This window comes from Scleropages formosus, chromosome 21 (assembly GCF_900964775.1).
Source record: "Scleropages formosus chromosome 21, fSclFor1.1, whole genome shotgun sequence".
NCBI lineage: Eukaryota > Metazoa > Chordata > Actinopteri > Osteoglossiformes > Osteoglossidae > Scleropages > Scleropages formosus.
This window is the reverse complement of record NC_041826.1, coordinates 6,593,717-6,613,080: the sequence shown is the minus strand read 5'-3', so window position 1 is coordinate 6,613,080 and position 19,364 is coordinate 6,593,717. Positions and strand designations below refer to the sequence as shown.

General features: G+C 41.6%; 1 protein-coding gene across 8 annotated transcripts in view; it reads right to left on the bottom strand.

Annotated features, from left to right (window-relative positions):
• Positions 1 to 847: 847 nt before the first annotated feature.
• The window catches only part of LOC108924249 (poly(rC)-binding protein 3), a 40,738-nt gene continuing 22,221 nt past the window's right edge, over positions 848 to 19,364 (bottom strand). The window contains exons 4-15 of one of the 8 annotated variants that reach the window (XM_018735488.1): positions 13,676 to 13,842; positions 13,209 to 13,232; positions 12,942 to 12,974; positions 12,733 to 12,849; positions 12,423 to 12,554; positions 11,976 to 12,104; positions 11,033 to 11,176; positions 9,751 to 9,792; positions 6,361 to 6,439; positions 5,106 to 5,158; positions 3,055 to 3,224; positions 848 to 1,348 (exon numbers count right to left, since the gene is read on the bottom strand). In XM_018735488.1, coding sequence (XP_018591004.1) covers positions 1,312 to 1,348; positions 3,055 to 3,224; positions 5,106 to 5,158; positions 6,361 to 6,439; positions 9,751 to 9,792; positions 11,033 to 11,176; positions 11,976 to 12,104; positions 12,423 to 12,554; positions 12,733 to 12,849; positions 12,942 to 12,974; positions 13,209 to 13,232; positions 13,676 to 13,750 — 1,035 coding nt within the window. In that variant the 5' untranslated portion in view covers positions 13,751 to 13,842 and the 3' untranslated portion in view covers positions 848 to 1,311. Of the gene's footprint in view, positions 1,349 to 1,887; positions 2,270 to 3,054; positions 3,225 to 5,105; positions 5,159 to 6,360; positions 6,440 to 9,750; positions 9,793 to 11,032; positions 11,177 to 11,975; positions 12,105 to 12,422; positions 12,555 to 12,732; positions 12,850 to 12,941; positions 12,975 to 13,208; positions 13,233 to 13,675; positions 13,843 to 19,364 lie in introns of those variants that run through there. The other 7 variants (XM_018735493.1, XM_018735491.1, XM_018735492.1 and 4 more) reach the window with 7 other exon arrangements.

Sequence of the window (19,364 nt, the reverse complement as noted above, 5' to 3'; positions counted from 1 at the left end):
GTCCGCCCCCTGCTGCCCGCGATTCCAACCCTTTCGCGTTCCGTTGCCCTGCGAAAGGCCCGGATCGGCCGTGTCGCCGAATCCGTGCGATTAATTCCTGACGCGCTACGCCGTGTCTGAGGTGCCGTGAAGGGCTGCAGTACCGCTATTGCGGAAGTGGGGTGTTGACGGCCAAGCGTGTGCCATGAACGGGAAGCAATCAACTGAAATACATACACACATATGCGGACCTCAGTGACTTCAAGCCTTTGAGCAATACAACCAGTGAACCTCTACAAGGGGAATTTTAAAAACGGGGACTATTTTCAGTATTACATTGAAAGAAGTAGTTTTCCATGAAGCGTTCAAAGAGCAAACTGAGAGAACAGAAGAGCAAACTGGGGGAGACGCCATTGTGAGCATATTAGTGCTCACTGTCAAGGGAAAGCAGCATATTTAGAGTATTGGGGAAATCCCTTTAGGGTTCTCTGGAAAATTTAAAAGCACGTAATAATTGAGCAATTTCTTTGATTTCACTGAAAAGCCATTATGTCGGCAATGCAAGAATATTGAGTTCGCTTGCTGCAGGCAAGTCCTTAAATCATGGATAATTTTACAGTTATGTTCGTAAAACACTGAAGGAACACAAAGATGTGACAGTGTACGTTACTCTGTAATTCCCCATGCCAACCCTCTCACAATTCCAGAAACGGACTAAACAAAACAGTTGCTCTGACGAGGTATTTGAAACCCATCAGGTTTTTTTTTTTTTTTCTTTTGTTTTTTTTTTTTTTTTTTAAATTTTCTGAGTAGTCGTGTGTGAGGTGCACTGGCATAAGGTACCTGGGTGAATCAAGTATGGCCTGTGTTTTACAATACTTTTCAGCAACCATTAAAATATTCCCGAAAGGTCTGATTCACAATCATGCAATTCCATCTGCGTACACCTCTTAAAAGCAGGATCTTGAGTGCCTAAATGCACAACACAGAGAAATATTTAGAGATTAATAACAACAAGAAAGAAAAGTCACAGAGAAGTTTATGCTGCGTGCCATTTAGTGACATTTACGGTACTAGAGTGTCAAAAAGTACAGGGTCCTCTGAAACAACAGGGAGGCTGGTGTGGCGCAACAAGTCGGTAACAAAGGATAAATGAGGAATGAAAGGAAGGAATACGCAACTGGAATATTTAAATATGCTTACATTATAAAGTAGAAATAAATTATCATTTAAAATTCAGGACAGCCAAAAAACAGTAAGAGAAAAGAAACTAGGAGCAATGCCATTGGCTCAAGGGGGTCATGTGATGCAGTGAAGGATGGCGGGTAGAAATTACAGTGTGCCCATTCCAGTGACCTCAGACGTCAGCCTAGAACAGTTGGGGGAAGAGGGAAAGGGGAAAGGGGTAAAAAAGAGATAGAAGAAGTACAGAAAATAAAACAATCCTGAAAGCACGTGAAGCACATGTACACTGAACACTGAAAGCTCTACAGTCAGCTCTCCATGTCTGAGTGCTCGGGTTCAGCTATGCATCCAGGATTGTGCAGTTGGGCCTTCGAGCCAAAAATACACAAATTCCAAGATATATATATGTACAGTATATATATTTTAGCCCAAGAAACACAATTTATAAGCCGATTTCTCCAAAGATCCAAATCCCACTCCAGATCGCTAAGAGAAAACCACATGCGGTAGTTACGCAAAAAGCATTAACTATAATGAAAGTAGCTAATTGGAACCTTGGTTTATGTGTTAATTCCCGTAAGCAAAGAGTTTCTTCCTTCTTTTTCTCAGGATTAAAGTACTGCCTTCACTAGCATATGTATTCAGGTGCATCGCATCACATCACACCAGATCCCTAGCCAACAGCATTGCCGAGTAGCAATTAGATGCAGTTACATTTTTTACTTTTTTTTTTTTTAAAACATTTTTTCTTTGTTTTCCTGACATGGTACCTGAAATACGAGTTATTACAAGAAAACATAAGATAGAAGGAACACAGCTGAATCCTAATCATCTGGCATGCTGGAAAACTGTACCAAAACACTATAAGAACAAAAACAGGCTAAATAGTGTGTCCTTTTTTTTTTTAGGAATAGCCTCATACATGTCGAGGCACTGCTTGAGGTCGAGGGTCAGATAGCAACTGGGGCCTAGTTCTGTCTAAGGGATGCACATCAGGGTAACAGGGAGATGGCTGCTGTAAGCTTCAGATATTGGGGCTGTCTTAGAGCTTCAGGATGTAGACATGGATGAAGGGTCATTCCACATGGCTGCAACGTCTCTGAACCTGCCAGTGGAACCACGGGAAAGCGACATCCATTAGTTTTTCTCGAGGGGCTACTCCCAGGTTCCTGACTTGAAAAGAAAATGTTTTTAAAGGCTTCCTTAGAAGAACAGACAAAATTCTAGGCATGTTTATACTACCTGGATTAATTATTTCTTCCGCTTCCATAGCTATTGGGGTGCTGCCCCTAGTGGCTGATCTACTAATGCATCGACGTACACATGACTACTGCTGACACTGCAAGCAACAGCAGTGGAGAAATGGTAATTCGGCCTATGGCTAGAAGACGGCTCTCGTATCTTCGAGCGCTTTACTTAACCCTAACTCGTTGCTTTAGTAAATAATCTGATTTGTGTGTGGGAATAAAGACGTAGAGAGAAGACCTTGTCAATGGCCCTTAGAAAAACAGGGAAACAAGGTAAAGTGGAGCAGAAGATGTTTCTTTGGGGGTTGAGACATGACAATTTCACCACCAGTGCTGGACAAGAACCCATTATGTATGAGTACCGGGGGTTTTCAGAGGTCAATTGTCAATTTACACCTGATCATCTTAGTGCAGGTGGCTTTGACAAATCACAGTGGGGAGGAGTAAAGTGGATTTGCTGTCATTTGACTGTATGAGTAGTCGTGACACATATGTCAGAAGAAAGAAGACATAAAATTTAACAATTTCTTTCTGCCACTGTCTCTCGTGTATTCTTGAAAGTCCCGTCGGGAAAGATCAGCAGGCAAAGTGCAAAGCTTATCAGGAGTCTACAATGTTGATGATGTGGGGGCTGATGGGTTACCTTGCGTTGATCAGGTACTGGGCAAGGCTGATGTTGGCGGGGGTCCCTGTGATGGTGATCTGGCGCTCCGATGATCCTTCCATGGCATTAGCGATTTTGATCTGTGCTCCAGACATCTGCCTGATCTCGTTGATTTTGGTTCCCTGGCGCCCGATTATACAGCCTATTAGCTGAGAAGAAATTGCACAGGCTCTTAAAGGGAAACGCTTGCATCGAAAGCACAACTTTGTCTCACATGGGACGCCAATTCTCTGAGTGATGACTGTGACACGAGTCTCAGTTTTATGTGTATAAATAGATTTTTGCAAAGTGTTCATTATCATTTGGTTCAAAGCTGACCGCAGTAATTTAGGATGTCCCACTATGCTTTGGTCCTGTTCTTTAAACTGGTTATACTGTGCAAAAGAAAATACACCAGTGTTAAAAATTCCGGAAATGTGTTTAACTTTTATCATTTCCATCAATTAGCTCTTTATCAATTCAGTCTGTTTCTTGAACAATAGGCTAAATCCTAGTTAAAATTAGAAATGGTCATTGTTCGCACTGGAAGTCCATATAATATAGAACCAGTAAGAACTGACTGACAATTTTATTCAATATTTCAGGAAAATCACAACCGATTTATAATATAAGACTTAGTGAATACAGAGCATGAGAGCATAGGTGGGAAAATTTTATTCTCATATGAGTGTTTAATTTTCTCTGTTGATTTCGGTGGAATGTGCTGCTCAGTCATAATCATACTAAGCTAAAGAGATTAGGTGAGAAACAGCTGCATTTTTAGCTGTTAAATTCAGTTATTTCTAATTGAGGAATGCTGTAACTACAGAGAATCCAGAAAAAAGATTCATTTTTAATTTCACACTTAACAAAAATAACAAATTATTTAAAAATATGACCTTGCCTTTGTAGTAACTGAAAAAATTAAATACTAAATGTGAAGTAAATCAAAATTCGATGCTGATTATTTACAAATACAGCTGTCACAATATCTGTAAAATGAATTCATTGTGGTTGAATAAAAATAATGTATTCAGCTTAAAGAATGCTGTGCCTTCAGCTGTGACAATTTTCATTTTTGAAGACCTGATGGTAACTTCTTTTTTATTTATTAAACAATACACTGTGCTTTTGAAATAAATGTAAAAATAGAAAAAATATAGGCACAATCACAAAACCAGCAACACTCTGAAATAGTTTTTAACAAGTCTTAAAGTTACTTTTGATACATGTCATAGGATCATATGTCAAAAAAACGCCAAGGAATTCAAAGTGTTTCTTTGGTCTATAAATACATCCTTCATGGAGCACCCATAAAATAATGCATGTGCATAAGCATTGAAGGATGCTTCCAGGTGTGCATAAATATGTACTTTGTACTGTATGCTGCTTTGGAGCAGCACCTACTCCAAAACGGTACTGTTAAGACCTCAGCTTATTAAGTACAGGCATCCCTCCATTTGCAAACTCTCCGCATCCGAAATTTCGGTTTAACGACTCTTTGCTTTTGATAGCCGATTTTCGATTTACGGGACAAAAAATCGGTATAACTAAATTCATCCAAAGAGTGTTAAAAAATCCATAAAGGAAATTGAAATCTGTGCACTATGCAAGTGGAAGTGCACTAAAGTGCTGTCGCCGGCATACACGTCTGCACCCAGACCTTTCCATCTCTTAGTGTGATAGGAGTGTGAGTGTTGCTAAGAGAGTGTGGCATTACGGGAAGTGTATGAAATTGCATAGGGGTGTATGCTGGCAATACTGGCTGTGTCATTTAATTGACTGATTGTGGAGACAGCAGAGCAATTAGCAGGAAAAGCTGGTTTTTAGGTTATGCGTGAGCATTTTGGAAGCACTACACTGAAATTTTGATGTCCTCACCTTTCTCGGGGATGGAATATTTGCATAAATCGAAGGTTGACTGTTCTGTAGAGGCCTGACATTTTATAGATGGTAGGAAATATTCGTTTGCTTTTTGCTAGATGCTTTTTCTGACATTCTTAATGGAAGGTCATGACCTAGGATCTTTGTTTTAACTGACCCATACTCACATCATTGGGAATGGTGAGTTCATGAGTACTGGCCGGGGGACTGGCATCCAAACCTGGGTCACGGAGCAGGGAGGAGAGAGAGGACAGCATAAATAGCATAAATAGCATAAATAGCAAAGGTGCGGTCTGTGCGGGTGAGGCGAAGTGCCATCACGGCCCCTCAGCTTTGAGGAAACGTGTCCTCCTGTTCACGTGATGATGGGCCACAACCATCACTGGTCACAGGGCCTGGGCACTGCTGTGGAGAACAGGAAGTTAGTGTCCCTTCTGAAACCCCTGGAGAGAGAGGGAAGTCCGTTCTCACATATTTCCAATATGAAGTATACGATGAGCACGGGCCCGTTAGGTGCTTCGTGTAATTCCGTGCAATAATTATAAACAGGTACCTCGAGTTGACAAAAAATTTTTTTTAAATATTTAAAATTCGCTCGTGAAATACGAGGCTAATTGTTACAATTTAAGATATTAAGAACAGATATTCTATTTATGTATTTTAAGTTTGGGAATTGTGTAATAGGTTTGTCTTTATGCTTCTGTCTCTGCTATCTTTTGTATATTACTATCCCACATTTTTGTATAAACCAAAGACTCTTTTCTAAATAGTTTAAGGCTTGAAGTTGGTTTCATCAGTCATTCTGTCACAATAAAACGGCAACGTCCTTGCAATATTGCGGTAAAGCGCAAACAGAGCTAGTCATTTTTATTCATGAGACCTCGGTAGAGTATTTCGTGGACACCTTTTTAAATTTCATTGTGCAGTTGTACTAGACTGATGGGAGTTCAGCACTTGAATAAAACTGTTTGAATTAAGCTGGAATATAAGACAGCAATGCAAATTGGCCGCCTGCTTTGCGTTACTGTGGAGGAGCACTGGAGTGTGGCAGGTTTGGACCTGTACGATGTGGTCCCCTGCAAGAGAAAGCAAGACTTCATCTCAAAAGCATAGCTCACGTGTGACGCTGGCCTACTCTCGTCTCCACGACCGTAAAATTTCTCCCCCCCCCCCGATCATTCAGGGGGTGAAGGAAAAAAACGCAGAGCCCCATGAAGGAGCACAGCATGAATCGAAATATTTAAAAAGAAAAAAAAAAAAGAAAAACAAAGCGAAAGAGGAGAAACACTGTGTCAGCATGGAGAGCAACCACCAGGGCCATGTTGTGAAGCGTACCACAGAGTGGGAGAGTGATAGAGACAGAGAGAGAGTTTCTAGAGGTACAAAGAGAAGGAAATCTGAAAAGGGCTTGTGGGTACGTACCAGGGAAAGCAGGGGTGGTCTGTCCAAGGGGAGTAAAAGGGGTTTGCTGCATAGCCAACTGGTGGAGCTTGGTCAACTGCTGAAGGGGACGGGAGGGACAGTAGAACTAAGAGGTTATTGTTATCACACAGGTCACACCAAGAAATCAAGAACTGAACAAAGAGACATCAAGGAGTAGCCATGACACGTCATGGTGGAAGAGGAGAAAGAGAGAGAGAGGAGACTTGAGTAGGACTTGGCCTGATGTTGTCCATGAGTGCGGAGCGCCGTGCTCATTCCATCGCTCAAAGTGCCGTATATTCACCTAGACATTTTTTTTTGTTAAATGGTTGTTTATGGTCACAGGGATGTCACGAGTGTACTTTTGTGTTTTAGGCTTTCAGCAATCAGCTGATGACGAACTCATCCATATTTTAAAATCTACACGTATCTACAGATGCGAAGGTAAGAGCTGATCTGTGTTGTTCTGTTACCCAAAGGTGGCCCAGCTTGTGAAATGCAGCATACAAGTACATTTTATTCATTTATTAAGCAGGACATGAAGCATATTTTCTCAAACCCCTGAAAGTTCTCAGCTGAGGTGGGCTGTAAAGAGTTACTTACTGCATTACTTGAAATACTAAAGTACTGAAATAAACTTGTGCGGAAAATGTACTTTTTAGAGCACTGTTAGGTTGGACTCTTCTTACTTTTACACAAGTAAATAAAAGAATGAACCTTTACTCTGTAGCGGTTCTCTACCCTTATTTTCGTCACTTTTGAATTTTTGCTTGTAATGTATTCATCTTTCTCTGCTGAAGACTAAGCAATCGTCATCTGTGGATGACTTTGGCAGTCAGCCATCAGTCAATCAGTTCCACGGCGAACCAGGAACTACGCCTCCTTACTGCCAGCTGTCTGTTTTCGGGATTCTTTTTTACCTTTTTCCCCTGAAATGAAAATTTTAGAGAAGTTTCTGAGCAGCTCAATGTAGGATGAACATCCATGGTCACAAATTCATTCTGCGTTTATTAAAAAACAAATGCTTATATATTATGTATACTTTTTATAGCCTCTCTGTACAGATAGGGATTTAAACTGGAGCAGTTAAGGATAAATGCATTGCTCAAAGTGCATCATGCTACATTTACTTACACTTTGGAATATGGGAAATAAGCTCTGAGGGCTTCTGAGTTTAAATATCTTTAGTAATTAGCTTTCCAGTGTTGCGAGACTTATTTTTTAACAGTAATTGAGCAGTATATGTGACGAGTTACTGTATTAAGTAAATGGCCTGTGTCTACACCAACCAAAATGACATTCTAAATGTTCATAACGTGTAAAAAATAATTTAAATGTTTCAGATAACTATATAAACAATTATACAGCTTGGAACAATAGCTCGTTTTCCGTAAATGAACTCAAAGAATTTTTTCTCTTCAGTGCTTCAGTGTGCTTATAAGTGCTATTGAGTTATAGCTACATGACGCAGCAGGGAGTGCTGGTGTTATACAGCTCCTGGGCTTTGTGTTCTGTCATAGTTCTAATCTCACTGAGTCTATGCAGTTTCCACATTTTTCACACGGCTTATCTCCCACAGTTCAACATTTGGTACCAGTTGAACTGGTGACTCCAAATTGTTTATTTTATGTATATTTGTGACTGAATAAGTGTGTGTGACTGCCTAGTGGTGCAATGCCATTCTGCCAATTGTGTACCCTACCTACCTCACCATCTGCGCTTCAGGATGGGCTCTGGACCACAGCAACTCGGCATTGGACAAGTGAATACTGATGACGGACATATATAACCGCTCCAGGAGAGTTGAGAGTGAGCAAAATGAGTAGTACGATGGTGAAAGCCATTGCCTTGCATTCAAAGGATATGAGTTTGTATCCCATCCCTTCTCCAGCTGTAGTAATTTGATCAAGGTACTTACCCTGAAATGCCCCAGTAAAAACTATGAAGCTGCATACATGAGCAAATAATTGTAAACAGCTTATAGTATACAAACCTGACATTGTCAATTGCCTTTGACAAACAGATCGGCTAAAAATGGTTAGTAATAATACCATGGTGGTCTTAGATAAGTCTAATTGAAAAGATATATAGCTATATTTTTCTGTGATTTCAAAATGTGTTTTTTTTAAACTTCTCAGGTAGAGTTGTGGATGAGAGCTTTTATGTTCACTTGAGTATTTACTGACTTAAATACTCTACCCATCTCTGCCCTTCTGCAATTCTTTATAATTCCCATCAGTAATTTACTCTATGTACTCCTCCCTTGTTTACTGTATGTCCTGTGCTGTTCAAATTATTTATTATACAACCTCTTCACAGTTTATTTCTCAGCAAATCTTTACTGAGTACCTACTATTTGTTATCCTGAACCCATCACCTACTGTATATCCCTCAACGATCTTCACAGTGTACCCCTCACAAATTATTTAATGAAATTGTTATTCACTCTTTGTGATTGTTTACAGTGTAGCCTTCAGTAGTTCTTTCTTGTATACTTGTATACCTCACCAGGGGGTGAGGTGGTGCAGCGGGTTTGACCGGGCCCTGCTCTCTGGTGGGTCTGGGGTTCGCGATCCGCTTGGGGTGCCTTGTGAAGGACTGGCGTCCCGTCCTGGGTGTATCCCCTCCCCCTCCAGCCTTGTGCCCTGTGTTGCTCCGGCTTGCCATGACCCCGCTTGGAACAAGCGGTTTCAGACAATGTGTGTGTGATGACCTCAACCATTCTTTACTGGGGAGTCTTCATATGTTTCTACATTCTTTACTATACAAAATCATCATCTTTTTTTTACCCTTACCTCAATTTATATTCTTATGAAATCTTGGAAAATAAAGACAGGATGACCAGCTTGTAGAAAGAATACAATAACAAAGATTATTACACCCTTAGCAGTTGACGCTGTTCTCATATGAACAATTTTCACTTGTGGTGAGTTGACTGATTGTAACTGCTCTTTCCAAATGCCTTCCCCAGATGCAGGTGTGCACACTCCCTGGATTCTTTTCACCAAAGTGACTGCTGAGTTTAAATTATTGATGAAAACGGCTTTTTAAGACTCTTCCATGCCAAACAACGCAAAGATTTAATCTGGGCCACTATCGTTCGTTTTCGCACGACGTGAAATTGATGCAGTCACACAAGACTTTCATAGAGTGCTCCTCAAAACGGTACAAAGTTGGATTATGACAAAACTTCCATTGGCCAAGTCCTAAAAGGTTTTTGGAAGGCTAAGGTCAAGTGCAATTTCAGATTGTAATGTGCCACAGATTACACATCAGAAATGTGGTATTAATATTACTAGTTAATATTAATATGGGTCAGTGTTCAGAAAGAGGCATGCAGAAAGCTGAGCACAACAGGGGAGTGGGGGAGAGCGCTGTCTGAGAACTCACATCTGGGTGTGGAATGGCATATTGTCCCTGAATGGTGTAGGCCTGTGGGAGAGAAAGACAAAACCTTAATTGGAATTACGAATAGTGTCTATATCTAAATTCACCATTAAGAGCTAAAGAATTCCATTAACTTTAACTCAAACATTTTAAAATATTCTCAATGGTTACTGGACACTTCAGGCCAATCAGGAGAAAAGAAGAATTTCAAAAACTATCACACACATTGATATCATGCAAAATTGAATTTATTAACTATAATAAAGGCATGAAAAGAATAACATCCCTCCATGAATGCATCCAAATTACCCAGTCAAACAGTCGATGATGAACGGTATTTTGTACATTTTCTACAGCATATTAAAACTTGTTCCAGGATTTAAACAATGTCAGCGATCATTTCAGGGGCATTGAATTGTGAGAAGACAGCGGCTTTGCAGCTGACAGTCTTTTTTTGTTGCCAATCCCCGATTTTTATTCGATGCTTTGTGAAGTCACATAAGTGGAACAGAGGACCAGTTGAATGCTGGACTACTCAGAGATTTGGCTGGGAAAAGTGGATGCTTCCATTTCTCACCAAACTGAAGGGAGAAACGTTAACACGGTGAAATATTTCAACCACTCCAAATAACACAGGAATGACACACATGGAAAAACTTAATAAAACATCCTTTTAATATTCCGGTTAATATTTAACATGCTTATCATTTGTTCCAGGAGCATGTATCGAACGAAATGGGATTTATTCCAGGGCAAAAAGATGGTTGCATCGAAATGCATTTAGTGCAAAGTAATAACGTAACTACGTTATTTAGGTATGGCTGTTCAGAATACTAGCAAACTTATGAGAGCTGTCTGGTATATTAAAAGGATACGTGCTGTTTCTTAGGGAGAAGGGAGCGAGAGGACTGGTGAGAGCTTGCGCCACAGGACGACGATATAATGAAAAATTCATCGCACAAATTAGGCAGCGCTGTGCAAACGCCACGGACTGCAGATCTTACAAGCGCGACAATAGGAGGCACTATTCAGACAAGGCGGCTCCATAAATAGCTCGTGCCCACTGCTGAAATGAGGCATTTCCAACCGCATGTACAGTAATGTACAAGAGGGCACTGTCCCTTCTGTGTATAAGTGTCCTTTTTTTAGAAAGGTGCCTCTTCAGCTTGCAGAGGCGTCCGACTCAGCGCAAGATCCAGTGCCCCCTTCCCCCCTCAAACTGTCGCCCGGCTGTCCGGGGCAGTGGCATGCACACGAGGCGGTGAGAAAACCTGAAAGGACTAACAGGCAGTGGCTGGTGCTGCAGTAAAAGGCTGAGGTTGGCTGCGGACGCCGCCAGCGGGTCGGCTCTTACCTGGCCACCTGAAAAAATGACGGGGGTGGAGGCGGGCTTTGGGCGGTAGGGAATGGTGGCACCTTTCGGTGGGGACTAGGAAAGGGGAAGAGGGAGAGGCAAAGACAGAGTTAGAAGACAGAGAGAAAGAGAAAGACAGAAATAGAGAGAGAAAGAGAGAAAAAAGGGAATGAGTGAGACTGGAGATACAGAGCCCGAATCTGGCCCAGCGCTGAGATCTGTTATAGCGACGGAAAAGTATCACTGACATTCCACTTCAAAGCACGTGCGCCTAAGCTGTTCTTCAGGCTAAAACCCACAGCAAACCACCTTTCCACATTGTAACTCCAGAGAGAATGCAGACAGGCGGTATTCTTAGGTAATTCCCTAGTGTTCCTTTCATTTAATAACTGGCGACAGGGATGGTTCTTTGGGGAGCACATGTCGAGCATCAGAAGGTGTGTTCTTGTGGTAGCTCTGCCGTCACCATGTTCCATATGTGCATGAAATTTACTGAACGCCTCTTTCAATAAGAGAAGTCTACAATACGACGACAGGCCTGCAACAAGCATAGATATACAGTACAATATATAACATACATATATATAAATGTGTGTGTACAAGTAAACTCTTTTACTGAACTGTATATAAAATTATATCTCAGTTCCACTGATGAGGTCAATACTCTGATGTTTAAGACTCATGAAACATTCTCAGCTACAAATACAGTTCTGTTTTCTAAAACCATTGGAAACTGTGACCCAAACACAAATGCGTTCTTCAAAAGGGATTGTGTCTTATGTCCTACGTCAACACTTCTAGGCTTGGGTGTGTTCTCCCTGATCTCTGTGCCAAGTTTTACTGTGACTCCAGCAAGCCTCCTGCTGTAAAGTACCTCCAGCATGACTACACATATCTGTTTGACACATTGGATGATGGCTTCTGGGGTCCCCGAGATTGTCACGGCACGCTCTGTGGAGTTGGGCAACATGTCCCCGGCCACCTGCACCTGGGCCCCTGTGGACTGGAGACAAGCATGGTACAATGAGGTAATGTCATGCCAGTTGGTAGCCCATGTGTACAAATCGAAGGCACGTCATCGGCAGGGTGAAACAACTCTTGTTCGGTTTTGTTGGCAGCCGACGATTTAGGGTTTGCAACTGCCTTTTTCTGCACGTCTTTAGACTGTGCAATATACGAACACACGGAGAACATGCAAACTCCACAGAGGCAGCAACAGCTCCACACATTACACCACCATGCTTCTTAACCTTTAACACCAACACAAACGTGACAAAGTCACTACATTGTTTGGTTGATGTACTGCCCAGTTGCTCCTTACCTCTCTCATCTCCTTGATCTTGGAGCCTCCCTTCCCAATGAGGGAACCACACTGGCTGGCTGGCACCACCAGGCGCAGGGTCACAGGGGGTTTGCTGGTGGCTGGGCTGTTGCTCATGGAGTTGATTATATCCTGGAAGGTCATTGCACTTCATCACAGACTCCTCTTGACACACAGTGTGCAGACAAGTACAATCTCCCCAACCAAAGGCACTGGATACACAATTTTACCGGCACAAATCATGCTTATAAATAAGAAAAGAAACAACGGTTCAGCTGAGTCCCTTCTGCACAGTTAAGGTGAACAGTACCTCCTCGAACTTGTAGGCAATCATGGCAAAGGCCTTGAATATGGCATCTGTGGGGCCTGTGATGGTAACTATCCTCTCTGGACAGTTTCCCTCTGAGATGTTGATGCGAGCACCACTCTGCAGGCCATGTAAGCAAATCAGCACAGAGCACAGGCACAGACCTACACAATCACACTATCAGATATTAATAAACCACAAAGCAGACATACCTCTTCACGCATTTTCTTTACTGTTTCCCCTTTCTGGAAATGACATACGCAGACAAACTGAAAAGGCTACATTTCTTTTTTTAAGTGAAAATCTGGCGGTAGATGGATTAAGAGTATTATATGTGTAACCAGTAGGTGTGAGACTGATATACCTAGAGCATGCTGATGTTGAACCCTCGAGAATTAATTTAAGCAGTATTTAAGCTGGCATGTGTATAACTGTTACGGATAGATAACATGGTAAAAAATAAATAATAAAGTACAAACCTTGCCAATGATGCTCCCAACCTCCTGTAATTAAAAAAAAGTATTAATTGCCAGGTCTACCATATACAGTATATATAAATATGAACATTATATAGATATAAATAAATATTTGTATTTATTTTCTTCTATTGTTAACTTTGTATGACATTTACAAAGAAAATCAACTGCGGTAGAACCTGAGAAAGAAAAAAAAAAAAAACATACACAAGCAGTAGCCTGTTTGTTGCAGCACAGGCTGAATATGTAAGAAGATTACAAGCATGGGGTCGGCATGGCTGAAAGAACAAAGGCCCATTGTCCTTGAATCCTCCTGAACCAATGAGCACTTAGTCAGAAGGTTGCAGGCAGACAGGCCCTAAAAGGCATCTGAGTCACTGCAGCCAGCCTTTGGTTTCCTGTCCCCAATGTCCAACCCCCACCCAAACCCCCCCTCCTTCATCCCCACAGCTCTCTCTGCGCCTCCTCACTTTGCCGTGCATGAGGAGCCGGATGGTGAGGGTGACATTCAGGCCTCCTTCTGACTGGATCTTGGTGGGTTCCATGCTGGGAGTGGAGGTGAGACAGGACTGTGGTCACGTGAGAGGAGTCCCCCGAGGACAGGAAGAGTGTGATGGTACTGCAGCCAACCAGTCACCTGTGAGGAAGCACAGGTACTGCGGTCACAGAGTGTCATTATTAGTGCGTCAGCAGCATGGTGGAATTACACTGCTGAATTTGTTGTTTTAGGTGTCATATTTGATTGACGTTATTGGCTGTAATTCATTGAGATTGTCAAAATAATAAGACGTAGGAAATAGCTCTCCCATGTGGCCAGGTGTACATAGTTAATAATGCATTGCTGTGCACTTTTTTAGTGTTGAGTGTTTATTTCAAATTTACTTTGTTACTGTTGCGTTGAACGACTGCTCTGAACCGGTAACCAGGGACTTTGTTGTCAGGAATTAACTCTATGCATATGGTTGATCTGTCAGTTGTGTCTATGTCAAGACTGCATGGAGAGTTTGTATGGAAGTAAAATTATCACCCAATGGGCAAAAATGCTGTTGTACCGAATAAAAAAGCTGTTATGTGAAACAGTGGTGTATTGTCAAGCCGTTGTAGTGATTTTTCATTGTACGGGAACTCATTACAGTGAGTATATCAACATTTATTTATGCCTGGCTGCAACACAAGAGGGAGCACTTTTCTAAATGTTCAGTTAAGGTTCTGAGTAAAAATAATGAGCAAAAAACGGCGACTGACCCTCAGTGACACGCACACTGTGAACACTGCTAAAGTTCTGCAACCGTCTCCTTCCACTTTCTTTGTGCAGCGGGTTTTTTTCCGAGTGAGCTTGCACCATTTGTTTGGTATTTTTTGCAACGTCAAACACAGAAATCGCTTTCAAAGGGTTTTCTTGCTCAGAATATGAAAAAGCCCAGAAACCGGTACAAGAAAGTGAAGTAAAGCCACAATAAAGAAATGAGCTCAGCACCTCCAGGATGTCATAATCATATTTCACCCGATATTGCATCGCAGCTCTGATAGCTTTGCGACAGCAAATGCTTTGTAGCCACACTTGAGTTAATAATTCCGGTATCTTACAGAGGGACCACTACAGAGGAAATAACTCAGAGACATCAAAACCGGGACAACCCCAAGACTTCCACAGTGTTCCACTTATTCCAGATGATCATCCTTTATTTCTGTTTCAAGTAAAGGTGAAGTTTAAGAAAATGCACTTAGTTTATGTTATATTATCCCCATGGGATTTTGCACTGTATTAATTAGTCTTCTCTCATAGCATTTGAGTATAAATAAAGAATAACAAACAAAAGAGATTTGTTACTTTCGCCAGAGCTGGTATACAATGAATATTTACTCCAGCTGTGGATCATTCAACAATACAGTCAGGAGTCCCAGTATCAGAGACTGAAAGATTGAAATAGAAAGTTAAAAGGTGTTTGTATTGACAGGGGTTAAAGGGGATAATTGAACAACTGGGACATAGTGCAGGAGATGAAAAAGGGAGGGGGCGAAGATGGAAAGTGGTGAGCAGAGTACTGAGATGCAGAGAAAGACAGCTGGAGAGGAGGAAGAGGGAGAGAATTCAAGCACTGGGTTTTGGTGGGGGCTGGGGGCTGAAGGGATAAGATTTACAGCCAGCTGTCCTCTCCCAGCAGAGCCCTGATTGCATAAAAAACCCTAATCCTGTGTTAACCCCATCCAGAGGTTCTGATGGACAAAGCCCATGGACAGAAACAAAATCCCCAAACATCACACATATATACAGTACTGTACATGGGCACCACAAGCAGAGGTCCCCTGTTTTAAAGAACCTCTGATAAAATAAGCGATGTCCCTACAGCACACAAACATCACAGGTATGGCCGTCAAAATTTTCCGTGCGTGAATTTAAACTGGCGAATCATAATCTATATTGAACTGGGGCTGTGATTCACATAGCCTGTTTGGATTTTTCTGCTCAGTATTCCTTACAGCGTCATCTCAATTAATAAATACAATTAAAAAAAAAAAAACTCTTTACTTAATTTCTTTTTGTGACTATTTAGTGGAGATGAACCCTAACATAAATAAATAAATAATTAAATAAATAATAGCAACTCCTACATCTGTTGGTTGGTTTTCTGTGTCACCTGCAGAAACAGGCCAGCATCACAACTGAAAAAATATTACCCTAAAAGGCATGTCTGCATAAAATTTTTGCTTTTGTCAGAAGTCTGAAACAGCAGAGATTTAAGTGTTGCGACTCATGCAACTCACGAGCAATGTGAACATATTAATTTGCTAATGAATTCGCACATGAGCCACTCTCTACGTATTTGTATTGACATACATGTTAATTTTATGTTAATTTGGCTGAAAAATGCCCAGTTGTTATTAAGAGCGGTATTCCTCTTGACATCTGATGTAGAAAGTGGGTCAGGCCTTCCGCTAAAGAGCTTCTGGCCCCTTCCTCTATGGCAGCTATTGAATTAATCACGCTTTACGCTTGGCCGAGCCACATTCCCAAAATGGTCCCTTTTCCTCACTCACTTTCTATTTCCCTTTGCTTTGTGTTTTGTACAGAAATAGCTTGCATTTCATGTACAAAAACGTAGCATTCTTCTATACAGTCATTGTCTGACGGTTTTTTTTCCCCATCTCTTAATGCATCTTTTCTGAAAGTGCATTGGACGGTAAATCCAAGAAAGAAAAGGAAAGAATGAGATTGATATGTATCATTTTGAAAAGTTGGAATCTCAATTAGGCCTTTTGGAAGAAAAACTGTGTGAGTATAAAGTGATTAATTTTGGGAAAACGTGGCTTAAATGAATCTCACTATTGCTTCCCTTAAGACGTGCCTGTCAACATTAATCATCCTGGAAAAGTCAGCAATGTCAGTGACTTTATTGGATGCAACCATTATGGTTTTTAACTTAGCCCAGATATGATGCTTGAAGACAAGGGAAGGTCTGTCTGTTGTGAACCTCACTTTTTCAGCAATCTAAGCTGGGGTTTCATATCGATGTCAAAATTTCAGAGTAGTCAGTTGTCAACAGTTTCAAAAGATACCCTGATGTAGGGTCAAGTGTTCGTCAGTTTCTTCAGTTCGTCAGTTTCGGTAATACCTGGCTTGGTGTTGTTCATATGCCTCATTGCAGTTTTTCTCTCTGTTTTTCTCCAAACCATCAGCGTTTTTAAATAACTGCTTGACTTAGGGGGCTTGATACCTGATATGCAGTAACCATACTCTTTCTATTATCTTCTCATTAGACAGGGGGAGGGAGAGAGAGAGAGAGAGAGAGAGAGAGAGAGAGAGAGAGAGAATGGTGTGTGTATATATATCATTCTGAAGTTATAGGTTCAGAAAGCATTCAACGGTTTTCAGATCATGTTATACTTTTCTCCACATATGCACAATTATGAAGTCATTTTCCATTCCATTGCAATTTTACTAGCCTTACAGTCAAGCTACATGACCTTTAAAGCAATACATATTATTTGGAGGAATACAAAGAAATCATGAGCACAGGTCAGAAAGCTAAACCGATCATTTTTAGCTGGGTCAGCCTTAGCCCCAGCACCACAACAAGGTAATCTGGACCGCCTCTTCATAGTTTAGGGGTTAACTTTGCTGATGTTAATGCGTTTGTGTTGACACAGTTTTAGAACCATCTGGAACAAATGAGACGTAAGAATTAATATAGAAGGTTGTCATAGACTGTTACCGTCATTTACAGTATAATGTAGCATACTGGGGAGCACTCACTTTTGTTAGTCACTTAACCCGCTCAGGGTCTCAGTGGTCTAGACCCTATCCCTGACACACAAGGCTTAGGGGCCACGCCCCAGACAGAATGCCAAGGCATTGCAGAGTATTGCCACACAAATTCACAGACCATGTATCTGGATTACCTACGAGTGTAGACGGAAATCAAAGCACCCAGAGGAAACCCACCCAAAGTGGACAGCTGGTAGCATAGTGGTTAGTGTTACTGCCTTTGGGCCCAAAGGTTGCTTCTTTGATTTGCACTTCTGGCTGTTGTACCTTTCAGCAAAGTACTTACTGAGCTGTATACATGGGTAAATAATCTAACATTGTAATTGCTCTGGAGAAAAGTGTCAGATAAATGTAGACTTCCCATAGAGCTGCAATCAAATTACTGCAAGGTATAGCACTGACTGCTGTGTTCCTAGTAAGGAACAGCTAAACAAAACTGCTCAGCTATTTTTGAATGTTACGGGTCTTTGGATTAAATAAAACACTGCAAGTGTTGAGATTTATCACAGAAACTGATTTATCTTAACAATTAATTTGATCTGCACTGGAGACGGGACTGTGATGATCAATCTGGCTGTCCTCAAGTAGGCTTCTAGGCTCTCACATTTATTTATTTGTGTTTAGTCACCAAAGCCACTATATGCTTCAGTGTGTTGACATCATTCACATCCACCGTAAAAATATCAAATGTAAGCAAGGCACCATTCAGACATGATCCTTACTAATTGTCAGCTTGAAAGACCTGGGTAAAAAGAGAAGACGCCTTCAAAGTGAAGCTCTCCCCAGTTTGAGATGTAGGAGACGTGGCAGACGGACCAGTGTAGGACGAGTGCAATGATTTTATCGTATTAAGCAGATCAGTAGTCTTGTCATTGGATCAAGGGCGCGTGGATAACAAGGAGTGACAGTGTTTATTAGTGAAACGGTGGCTCGTACTAAATTTCGGGGCAAATTGGAGCCTGGAGGCATTGCCTTTGCCCTCCTCCTTCACCAACTTTGCACCATAACCCAACACAAAACTTGCAAAGCATTGTGATGCAAAATAACAATAGGAAGAAGGACGGTACTGCTGAATCAGGCCGTGTTTCGGCTAGCGGTGACAGGGTGTTGGCGGGTCTGTGCTGTCCTCGCTCCCGCTTCAGGGGAAAAGAGGCAGGCCAAGGTGCAGAATGCTAAACTGTTCACTTTCCTCTAAGAGGCCTTCACCTGGAGGTGACTTCCTGTCAGGTAAAATCCGAGGGAGTGAGCACTGCCGGCTGAGTGATCGTGTACAGTGCCGTCCCCACACCGCCCCGCGCTCCATGAACCAGCGCACCAATGACCCACTCTCATTTAATTACATAGGAAATGGGTTTCAAAAAGCATTGCGTACCAACAAATATCCAGGTTGTGTGAAGGCTTTTGAAGAATTAATTGTTCTCTTTAATTACTGGTTACTGACTATTCTAAATTGCTTAATCACATGAATTTGAAAAATTCCTATATTTATCCTAAAATAAAAGCAAGTAGCACCAACATCAAGCATGAGACATTTAAAAAAAAAGTGGAAGACTGAATGTCCAAGCAACCCAATGGAAAGAAGAGGTTTGATTGCAGACGAAATTAGAAATTTGGGAAAAGAGCAGAAGTTGGGTCATCCTACAGAGGTGTGCAAGCCCCTGGACAGCTGCAAACAGGGCTGCCCTGACCATTTGGCCTTCCCATAACCTGACCCTGCCTGTCTCCTCCATGACTTTCAAGACCTGCGTCCAGTCATGTATGAGGATGGTAGGAGGCCTCAGGGGAAAGACATTTCTCAATCCATCCCTGGTTATGCAATCAGTTTTGTGAGAAAGGCTGCTCCTCAGCGTTGAGCTCATGTGCATGGATATCTAGGGAACTCTTCCTGCTCC